This window comes from Lagenorhynchus albirostris, chromosome 9, assembly GCF_949774975.1.
Source record: "Lagenorhynchus albirostris chromosome 9, mLagAlb1.1, whole genome shotgun sequence".
Lineage (NCBI taxonomy): Eukaryota > Metazoa > Chordata > Mammalia > Artiodactyla > Delphinidae > Lagenorhynchus > Lagenorhynchus albirostris.
The window spans coordinates 52,397,462-52,408,748 of record NC_083103.1 but is presented as its reverse complement, the minus strand read 5'-3'; the positions used below and the strand labels follow the sequence as shown (position 1 = coordinate 52,408,748).

The 11,287-nt window shown below is 43.6% G+C and overlaps 1 protein-coding gene across 2 annotated transcripts in view; it reads left to right on the top strand.

The window, feature by feature from the left end:
• Positions 1–179: 179 nt before the first annotated feature.
• The window catches only part of XRRA1 (X-ray radiation resistance associated 1), a 105,320-nt gene continuing 94,212 nt past the window's right edge, over positions 180–11,287 (top strand). Inside the window, exons 1-3 of one of the 2 annotated variants that reach the window (XM_060160020.1) lie at positions 180–338; positions 2,852–2,907; positions 5,758–5,855. In XM_060160020.1, coding sequence (XP_060016003.1) covers positions 5,762–5,855 — 94 coding nt within the window. In that variant the 5' untranslated portion in view covers positions 180–338; positions 2,852–2,907; positions 5,758–5,761. The remainder of the gene's footprint in view (positions 339–2,851; positions 2,908–5,757; positions 5,856–11,287) is intronic. The other variant, XM_060160023.1, reaches the window with a different exon arrangement.

The following is an 11,287-nucleotide window of genomic DNA, read 5'->3' as shown; positions in this document are numbered from 1 at the left end:
CTCCCCTCCTACTTGTCCGAAGCCGATTGGCTGGAGCTGACGGCGTGACGTGCCGCGCGGAGTCCATCGGGATCCGTAGCTGGGGCTGGCTGACGCGAGGTTGCCAGCGGAAGTGGCCGCGGGGTTGCCGGAACTTGTAGTAATTAGAAGCTCCAGTCATCAGTTGCCGCCTACTCGGGCAGCCGCCGCGTCGCGGTTACTAAGGAGTGGAGAAGGTAGTGGCAGGCGCCACGGTGGAGCGGCTCCGAGTTCCCCGGGAGGCTCGCAGGCGCGCAACCCGCCAGACCGGGCCGTCGCCCCCGCGGACGTCTCGGAGGCGGAAGCGACGCCGGAGGCAGGTGCGGCTGGAAACTGGAAACTTAGTTTGCGTGACGGGTTAGAGTCTCCCCCGCCCCAGATGTAGCGTTTGGCAAGGAGGGGGCAGGAGCTCGTCCTTCATCCTTTTCTAGCCCTGTAGCACTGTACGTACTGGTTCTTTGGTGACTGTCATCTTAGCTGTTAGCATTGTCTTCGTGTTACAGAGAACTCACATTCACTGAGTGCCTACTGCCTGCCAGGCACTGTCTTAAGTGCGTATATATCCATCCTCTCATTTAGTCTCCTAACGGACCAGTCAGGTGAGGAAACTAAGGCACTTAACTAAGGCCAGATAGCATGTATCAGAACCTAGTTTAGCAGCCAGATTTTTTAAAATATAAATTTATTTTATTTATTAATTTTGGCTGCGTTGGGTCTTCGTTGCTGCACACGGGCTTTCTCTAGTTGCGCCGAGCGGGGGCTGCTCTTCGTTGTGGTTCGCGGGCTTCTCATTGCGATGGCTTCTCGTTGCAGAGCACGGGCTCTAGGCGCGCGGGCTTCAGTAGTTGGGGCTCACGGGCTCTAGAGCGCAGGCTCAGTAGTTGTGGCGCAAAGGCTTAGTTGCTCCGCGGCATGTGGGATCCTCCCCGACCAGGGCTCGAACCCGTGTCCCCTGCACTGGCAGACGGATTCTTAACCACTGCGCCGCCAGGGAAGCCCCCAGATGTTTTTTTTTTGACATCAAACCAGTGTCATGCTCCCTTTGTTACCACCTGGGGTCCTTGGACTCTTTAATCAATAGAAATTGGTAAGAGGCCAGGCGGGGAATTCAGGTAAGGCTTTATTGGGACTCGTCCTGCAGCAGGAGGGAGCAAAACAAGAAACAGGTGGGGGTGGAGGGGTGGCGGGTGAGCTGGTCCCTTAAATGGGGTGAGGGTGGGGGGATGGGTGGGTGAGGTGGGAGGGGGGGGCTTAGGTGGTCTTCCCACCCCCTTGGTGGTGCTGTGTGCAGGGGTCATGGGCAGTACCCTGCTTTTGCTCCTAACACCTCAGAAGTGGCAGTTGGCTTCTGGCCTTTTTGTGTCTTACTGTTCATAATTTGCCCCAGCTGTGCATGCATGCAGTTACTTTTAGTCCTTTCGAGTTTCTTTGTATTTTGTTGTTCAAGGAGTTGTTTGTCCAGGTGCAAGCACTCTAGTAAAGGGTCACAGGCCTCAACCTATCTCACCTTTGCCGCCCTGCCTTTACAGTTTTAGGATGTAATAATATTCCAGATTTTTATTAATTCTTTTTTTTACACAAATATTTATTGAGCACCAACATTGCTTGGAACTGCACTAAGGGATACTAGGGGATCAGAAAAGACCTGTTCCCTACTTTCATGGAACTCCTACTCTAATGACTTAGAGTTACCACATAATAGGACTTAATAATGATCTACTACACTGCATCATTTTTTTTAACTCCCCATGAATTCCTCATATAAGTGTCCAAATGATTGAACAAATAGTACTTACTATGGAGTGGTCACTGTTCTTGGCACTGGGCACATACCCCTGAATAACAGACAAAACACCCGTCTTGATAAAGCTAACACCCACCTGACCATAATTATTACTAAAAACTATTAGATGCAGTTTCTTCACCTCTGTGAAGCAATCCAGTCAGATGCCCCTGTAGCTTTTTATCTTTTTATAACTTATGTTTCAAGACCCAGCTCTAATGTCACCTGCGCTGTGAAACTTCCCTGATCCTTCTTCCTTCTTTGCAGACAGAATGAAGAACTCCATAGTATTGTGTTCATGGTTCCATTTAGTTCAGTAAGCACTCAATTGAGCCTCTTCAATGGACCGGACCCTGTTTGAGGTGCTGGGGATAAAGATATAGGTAGGACCCAGGCCTGGCCTTAGAGAGGCTCACTGAGGTTAGGGTGTAAGGAGTGGGGAACAGACAGGTAAGCAGGCCATTATAATACAGTGTGGCATGGTGCCTTCTTTAAGAGGTGGGCTGAGGTGGTAACACAGATGAGGGTCAACCTGAGGAGGGGGATATACAGGAAGTTCTTCTGTATGCATCAGGCAAAGAAGAGGGGCAGAAGTGTGATAGACCGAAGGAATGGAAAAAGCAAATGTATGCAGATGAGAAGCATTATTCTGTGTGTGTGTGTGTGTGTGTGTGTGTGTGTGTGTGTGTGTGTGTGTGTGTCTGTCTTACCTTTCAACTTTGTCTTTGCTGGTTTTATCATGCATAAGTTTATTTTGTGTAAATGGCCATATAAATTATCCTTTCCTTTCTAATTTGTGATTTGCACTTCCTATTAAGCGCTCTAGCCCACCCCATTGTCATAAAATTATTCTCTTGTTCCACCCCCTTGTCTATGTCTCCATCTCTATTTCTTTTCTCTCTGTTTCTGGGATCTTTAGTCCTGTAGTATTTTTCTAGGCCTCAGGTGAGACACATTTTGGATCAAAGGGTCACAGTAGGATATAATTAATGAGAAAGTTCAAGAGCTCTAAATGGCAAACTAAGAAGGAGTGCAATATCTATTTTACAGGTGAAGAACCAAAAAAAAAAGGAAGTCAAGAGGTCTTCCCCAAGATCAAAGATCAAGTAAGTACTATGCAGATCAGAACCAAGGTCCCCATATTCTGTAAGTTACTGGAGTTTTCTCCAGCAGTTGTCTTCTCTAACATTTTCCAGGCAGCTATATACTCATTCATTCATTCATTCATTCACCCATCTAGCAGATAGGTGTGATTGGTCACAAGAGGGATTTCCTGAAAGACAGATTGACTGGATGACCGTCTTCCCCATCCAACCATCCATCCATCCCTTCATCTTCCCAGCACATTTTTAATGTGTTCTAGGCTCTATGCTAGGCTCTGGGATTATATAGGTCACTAGGTATTATAGGCCCCATAGCAGGTGGGAAGTTGGTAAAGGGAGAAAACAATTATAATAAAATGATAAGTGTTATACTAGGAGAAGTATGGAGTATCGTGGAAGCACATAGAAAGGGCCCCCCAACCCTTTTCAGAGTGGTCAGGGATCAGGAAATTCACAGTGCCCTGTGTTGAACCAAAGGAGATGTCAAGATCACTCATTCATTCCACAGGTACTTATGGAATCTATTATGTGCCAGGTGTTAGGTACTGGGAGTAAAGAGATGAACACCATAGATGCTGTCCTTCTCCTGGAGGGGCTCAAAGTCTAGTCAGGGAGATTAGAAATATGTATAAAACCCCTTGGGCCCTGGGAGTACCATTGTACCCTTCATTTGGCTCACATATGTTTATTGGGTGTTTCCTATGAGCTTTCCAAGAGTGGAAGAATGACAGTGAATTGAACATGTTTCCAGACTTGGAGGTTCAGAGGCCATTGAAACAGCCCCCTCATGATTGTTAGTAATCTTATGAGGTAGAAAGGGGTCTGGCCATGAAAGACTTACAGAAGAAAAACTCCAGAGTTCAGCTAAAACAGCAATTATGTCCCTCTGGTAGGTTCAGTGAGGACTTTATGGAAGGGATGGCATCTGGACCAGGTCTAGAAAGAAGCTTGTTTTTTCTATTACCTCATTTAATTCTCACAACAATTCCCTGAGGCACAGGTTTTAATCCTCATTTTATATGTGAGAAATCTGAGGCCCAAAGAGGTAAAGTGATTTGCAGAAGGTCACTCCACTTAGTAGTAGAAACTAGTCTCAAATTTAAGTCTCTTGTCTCTAAAATTGTTGCCGCCTCCTACTGCACCCCTCTACTTTTCATATTTGTCACTTCCAGGAAACATTTTCTCAGGACACCTGATCCCAGCTCTCCACTCTGCTCCTTCTTTGTACTGAATCTCTTCCCAGACCCTCCATCTCAGGGTTCTGCATTCTTGCCAGGGTCTCCCTTCCTCTGGCCAGGTTCCCAAACCTCTGCTACCCCAAATTGTCTGAAGCTATCCCAAAGCAGATTAGGGAATGACTGGATCCTTTTAAAGAAAAATCTCAATCTCTAAGAGTTTAAGGTTCAAAAAATTTAGATCTTTGATAAGAGATTGTTTTCCTAAAGGAAGTGGCATTTGAGCTGAATCTTTTTTTTTTTTTTTTTTTTGCGGTACGCGGGCCTCTCACTGTTGTTGCCTCTCCCGTTGCGGAGCACAGCCTCCGGACGTGCAGGCTCAGCGGCCCTGGCTCACAGGCCTAGCCGCTCCGTGGCATGTGGGATCTTCCCGGACCGGGGCACGAACCCATGTCCCCTGCATCGGCAGGCGGACTCTCAACCACTGTGCCACCAGGGAAGCCCTGAGCTGAATCTTAAAGCATGAGATCTGCCAGATGAACAAGGTGGATAGAGCTATTTTAGGCCAAAGGAACACTAAGAACAAAGGCATGGAAGACCGAATGTGTTTGGGGGAATAGAAAATGATTCTGTGAGCCTCTTGGGTGGAGTGACTGGAGCTGGAAAGTTAGGACATAGGTCTCCAGGGGCCTTCAAGACCAGGCTCAAGCTTGCTCAGTGGGAATCCAGTCAGAAGACTGTTGCAGTGTTCTAGGTGGGAGACGATGAAAGATTTAATGAAAGAGGTGAGTGTTCTTCTGAGCTGGAATTTTCGTGACTCCTGACCAATGGAATCCCATTTCACCAGGCATTATATTTGTCAGACCTCTCTTTCTAAAGCACAGCTTGGGTCATGGCTCTCCCCAACTTAGATATCATCCACGTCTCTCCGTTACCTCCAGTGTGGAGCCTGGGCTCCTAGCCTGGCACTGAAGGCCTTCAGAAGCAGGCACCATCCTTCCCATTCAGCCTTATTGTCCAAGACTCCCAAACACACCTCCTTCCCCTTCCTGGGTCAGGTTCTTTCTTTACTGTGCCAGATGTACCCACCACCATGCCCTTAATCCTGTGGCCCTTTCTATTAATGCTTATCCTTCTCTCTATCAGAAAACTCAGTTCATCTCTCAAACCCAATTTATCCAGTTCACATCTCATTATTTGCACATCATCTTGCCTAAAGTATGAGAGCCCTCTTCCCTGAACTCAAAACAAAGAACATAGCTAGTGAACACTTAATATGTACCAGGCACTACCTTTCCAAGTTGATCTTCTCCTTTGTCTATTAAGGTAGACATTTTACAGGCGAGGAAACTGAGGCTTAGAGGGGTAGAGAATTTTCCCAGTCAACGAGTCAGGCAAGACCCAAGATTCAAACCAGGTCTGTCGGAGCCCAAAAGTGATGCTTTTTCTACTGTTTCACTGAGCTACGGTTGATTTGAACCGAAAAACCCAGGGCCTATCTCCCTTGTTATCTAAAGGGCTGGCCCATTTCTGAAGCAGGACAGTGGGCCTCTAGGGCCTCGGAGTTAGGGTGTGTGTTAGGGGTGGTCCTGGTGAGTTCACAGACTGTGTTGGGGTGAGAGAGCAGCCCTGTCCCTTCTCACTCCTTACTTTCTTGCTTTCTTTGCTTGGCTCTCAGGGACATGGCCTCCTCAGGAGTCTACAAACTGGATGATGGGAAGCCTTATCTGAGCAACTGCTTTCCGGCCAAAAATCTGCTTCGGATGCCAGAGGAAGGTCAGGTGACTTCTCGGATCAGTACGTTTGCCTCACACCCAGCTCCTGCTTCAGAATCTCCCTGACACCCATTTCTTCCCTTCAACCCCTTCCCTGCTGTTCCCTGCCCCTACACAATCCCTTCCCTTCCAATCCATCTCCCCCCAGCAGTCTCAGGGAGCCTTATTTTTTTTAAATTTTATTTATTTATTAAAATTCTTTTATTTTTATACAGTTTTCTTCAGGTTACTTTCCATTTAGAGATATTGGCTATATTCTCCGTGTTGTACAATACATCCTTGAGCCTAACTTACACCCAGCAGTGGATACCTCCCACTCTCTCACACCTATATTGCCCCTTCACCACCACCCCACCCACTGGTCACCACTAGTTTGTTCTCCGTATCTGTGGGTCTGCTTCTTTTAAGTTATATTCACTAGTTTGTTGTATTTTTTAAATTCCACATAGAAGCAATATCATGCAGTACTTATCTTTCTCTGTCTGAGTTATTTCACTTAGCATAATGCCCTCCAAGCCCATCCATGTTGTTGCAAATGGCAAAATTTCATTCTTTTTTATGGCTGAGTAGTATTCTGTTGTATATATGTACCACATCTTCTTTATCCATTCCTCTGTTGATGGACACTTAGCTTGTTTCCATGTCTTGGCTATTATAAGTAATGCTGCTATGAACATTGGGGTGCATGGATGTTTTCGAATTAGTGACTTTGTTTTTTTCAGATATATACCCAGGAGTGGAATTGCTGGATCATATGGTAGTTATGTTTTTAGTTTTTTGAGGAACCTCCACAGTGTTTTCCACAGTGGCTGCAGCAATTTACATTCCCACCAACAGTGCACAAGGGTTCTCAGGGAACCTTCTAAAGTGCACATCTAACCATAGTGTTCCCTTCTGTTTAGTGACTTCTCACTGCTAGCTCCTTTACCTTCTGCTCTAACCCCCCTTATCCTTTTTTACAACCCCTTTCCTTGATTTATGCCCTGTTCCATAGTGTTTATAATATTTTCACATAGCTTTTTAACATTCGCCCAGAACGTTCCAGCCCTCATCCCAGTTATCCAAACTCCTCCCATCCCGCAAGGCCCAGCCCTTCTCCCACTTCTTCCAGTAAGCCGTATCCAGCTACTCCATCCCTCAGTGCCCATCCTCTCTTGAAAGCCGTCTTCCTTTCTGTGTTTCTTACTTGATGCGTAATTATAGTCTGCCCAGCTCCTAAAAAAATGGCTTCAACTTGACTCTGCTAAGTAGTTTTTCAAACATTTATCTAGTTAAAGACTCCCCTGGGGCAGGGACTCCACCTATGCTGAGCAGAGTCCTGCAGATGGAACGCTGCCGAGAAGTGTGGGTTCACTGGATTGGATTTGCTGCTTTGAAAGGGTAAAGCAAGGGAGAAGTACCCCTAGCTTACCCTAGATGAAATGACATGCTGGTCGCTCTGTACATGGAATAGTAGAAGAACCTTCTCCTCCAGCCTGTGCTCCCCACTTCTCTTGAGTGATTTCATTTTTCACACAGAGACCTTCTTTGGCCACCTATCTGTTGAAAACCCTCCCATGGAGCTCTCAGTATGCACTCATGATTTCACATCCACACCCCCTCACACACACATAGATGGACAGATAGAGAAATAAATATAGCCGTATGTATCTGCATGTGTTGGTATATGTACATGTACTTCCTGGCCCACTAAGGGCAATGATACCTCAGTCGCAAAGAGCATGCCTGCCGCCTAGATGTTGATTTCTAAATACCATTCTCCAGTAAACAAAGCCAGGGCTCCTAAGACAAAAACCTGTTTCTAGGGCTGAGGCAAGAAAAATACATATTGAGCCTGGAACACTGTGTGGTGCCAGAAAATAAAGCAGTGCTCAGAAAAATGATGGGGGCAATTTGAAAGGACATAGGTGCCAAACTGAAGGAGCGCCCAATGGCCAAAGCTGGAACAATATGAGCGGCAAAATAAATAAAGGTAGAATTGGTTGGAATCCGTAGAATAAGTAAATAGTCATGATCCCATGCTGATACAATTAAGAATACATAAATAAGTGGAGGAGAAGGAAAAGTCCTTCCTTACAATAGAATTACAGTTAATAAATGTAGAAGGAATTAAGGAAATAGAAAATTACTTTTTTGGGGGAAAATCACTATTAAAACATCACAGTAATAACTTTTACAGGCAAGAAACTTCTCTGGATGCTGTATCAGTCAGGGTTCTTCAGAGAAATAGAATCAATAAGATGTGTGTATGTTCGTGTGTGTGTGTGTGTGTATCTCCTACAAGTTTTGTTTTAATATACGTATATGTGTTTATATATATGGACCAACACACATATATAAATTACATATTTTTAATGAATTGGTTTATGAAATGTGGAGGCTGGCAAGTCTGAAATCTATAGAAGAGGCAAGCTGAAACCTCAGGGAAGAGCTGATGCTTCAGTCTTAAGGCAAAATTTCATATTTCTTTCGGAAGCCTGTATTTGCACTTTTTTTTAAACATCTTTATTGGGGTATAATTACTTTACAATGGTGTGTTACTTTCTGCTTTATAACAAAGTGAATCAGTTATACATATGTTCCCATATCTCTTCCCTCTTGCGTCTCCCTCCCTCCCACCCTCCCTATCCCACCCCTCCAGGCGGTCACAAAGCACCAAGCTGATCTCCCTGTGCTATGCGGCTGCTTCCCACTAGCTATCTACCTTACGTTTGGTAGTACATATATGTCCGTGCCTCTCTCTCGTTTTGTCACAGCTCACCATTCCCCCTCCCCATATCCTCAAGTCCGTTCTCTAGCAGGTCTGTGTCTTTATTCCTGCCTTACCCCTAGGTTTTCATGACATTTTTTTTCTTAAATTCCATATATATGTGTTAGCATACGGTATTTGTCTTTCTCTTTCTGACTTACTTCACTCCGTATGACAGACTCTAGGTCTATCCACCTCATTACAAATAGCTCAATTTCGTTTCTTTTTATGGCTGAGTAATATTCCATTGTATATATGTGCCACATCTTCTTTATCCATTCATCCGATGATGGCACTTAGGTTGTTTCCATCTCCGGGCTATTGTAAATAGAGCTGCAATGAACATTTTGGTACATGACTCTTTTTGAATTATGGTTTTCTCAGGGTATATGCCCAGTAGTGGGATTGCTGGGTCATATGGTGGTTCTATTTGTAGTTTTTTAAGGAACCTCCATACTGTTCTCCATAGTGGCGGTACCAATTCACATTCCCACCAGCAGTGCAAGAGTGTTCCCTTTTCTCCACACCCTTTCCAGCATTTATTGTTTCTAGATTTTTTGATGATGGCCATTCTGACTGGTGTGAGATGATATCTCATTGTAGTTTTGATTTGCATTTCTCTAATGATTAATGATGTTGAGCATTCTTTCATGTGTTTGTTGGCAGTCTGTATATCTTCTTTGGAGAAATGTCTATTTAGGTCTTCTGCCCATTTTTGGATTGGGTTGTTTGTTTTTTTGTTATTGAGCTGCATGAGCTGCTTGTAAATTTTGGAAATTAATCCTTTGTCAGTTGCTTCATTTGGAAATATTTTCTCCCATTCTGAGGGTTGTCTTTTGGTCTTGTTTACGGTTTCCTTTGCTGTGCAAAAGCTTTGAAGTTTCATTAGGTCCTATTTGTTTATTTTTGTTTTTATTTCCATTTCTCTAGGAGGTGGGTCAAAAAGGATCTTGCTGTGATTTATGTCATAGAGTGTTCTCCCTATGTTTTCCTCTAAGAGTTTGATAGTTTCTGGCCTTACATTCAGGTCTTTAATCCATTTTGAGCTTATTTTTGTGTATGGTGTTAGGGAGTGATCTAATCTCATATTTCTACATGTACCTGTCCAGTTTTCCCAGCACCACTTATTGAAGAGGCTGTCCTTTCTCCACTGTACATTCCTGCCTCCTTTATCAAAGATGAGGTGACCATATGTGCGTGGGTTTATGTCTGGGCTTTCTATCCTGTTCCATTGATCTATCTTTCTGTTTTTGTGCCAGTACCATTACTGTCTTGATTACTGTAGCTTTGTAGTATAGTCTGAAGTCAGGGAGCCTGATTCCTCCAGCTCTATTTTTCGTCCTCAAGATTGCTTTGGCTGTTCAGGATTTTTTGTGTTTCCATACAAATTGTGAAATTTTTTGTTCTAGTTTTGTGAAAAATGCCAGTGGTAGTTTGATAGGGATTGCATTGAATCTGTAGATTGCTTTGGGTAGTAGAGTCATTTTCACAATGTTGATTCTTCCAATCCAAGAACATGGTACATCTCTCCGTCTATCTGTATCATCTTTAATTCTTTCATCAGTGTCTTATAATTTTTTGCATACAGGTCTTTTGTCTCCTTAGGTAGGTTTATTCCTAGATACTTTATTCTTTTTGTTGCAATGGTAAATGGGAGTGTTTTCTTGATTTCACTTTCAGATTTTTCATCATTAGTGTATAGGAATGCCAGAGATTTCTGTGCATTAATTTTGTATCCTGCAACTTTACCAAATTCACTGATTAGCTCTAGTAGTTTTCTGGTAGCATCTTTAGGATTCTCTATGTATAGTATCATGTCATCTGCAAACAGTGACAGCTTTACTTCTTCTTTTCTGATTTGGATTCCTTTTATTTCCTTTTCTTCTCTGATTGCTGTGGCTAAAGCTTCCAAAACTATGTTGAATAAGAGTGGTGAGAGTGGGCAACCTTGTCTTGTTCCTGATCTTAGTGGGAATGCTTTCAGTTTTTCACCATTGAGGATGATGTTGGCTGTGAGTTTGTCATATATGGCCTTTATTATGTTGAGGAAAGTTCCCTCTATGCCTACTTTCTGCAGGATTTTTATCATAAATGTGTGTTGAATTTTGTCAAAAGCTTTCTCTGCATCTATTGAGATGATCATATGGTTTTTCTCCTTCAATTTGTTAATATGGTTTATCACATTGATTGATTTGCGTATATTGAAGAATCCTTGCATTCCTGGAATAAACCCCACTTGATCATGGTATATGATCCGTTTAATGTGCTGTTGGATTCTGTTTGGTAGTATTTTGTTGAGGATTTTTGCATCTATGTTCATCAGTGATATTAGCCTGTAGTTTTCTTTCTTTGTGACATCCTTGTCTGGTTTTGGTATCAAGGTGATGGTGGCCTCGTAGAATGAATTTGGGAGTGTTCCTCCCTGTGCTATACTTTGGAAGAGTTTGAGAAGGATAGGTGTTAGCTCTTCTCTAAATGTTTGATAGAATTCGCCTATGAAGCCATCTGGTCCTGGGCTTATGTTTGTTGGAAGATTTTTAATCACGGTTTCAATTTCAGTGCTTGTTTTTGGTCTGTTCATATTTTCTATTTCTTCCTGATTCAGTCTTGGCAGGTTGTGCATTTCTAAGAATTTGTCCATTTCTTCCAGGTTGTCCATTTTATTGGCATAGAGTTGCTTGTAG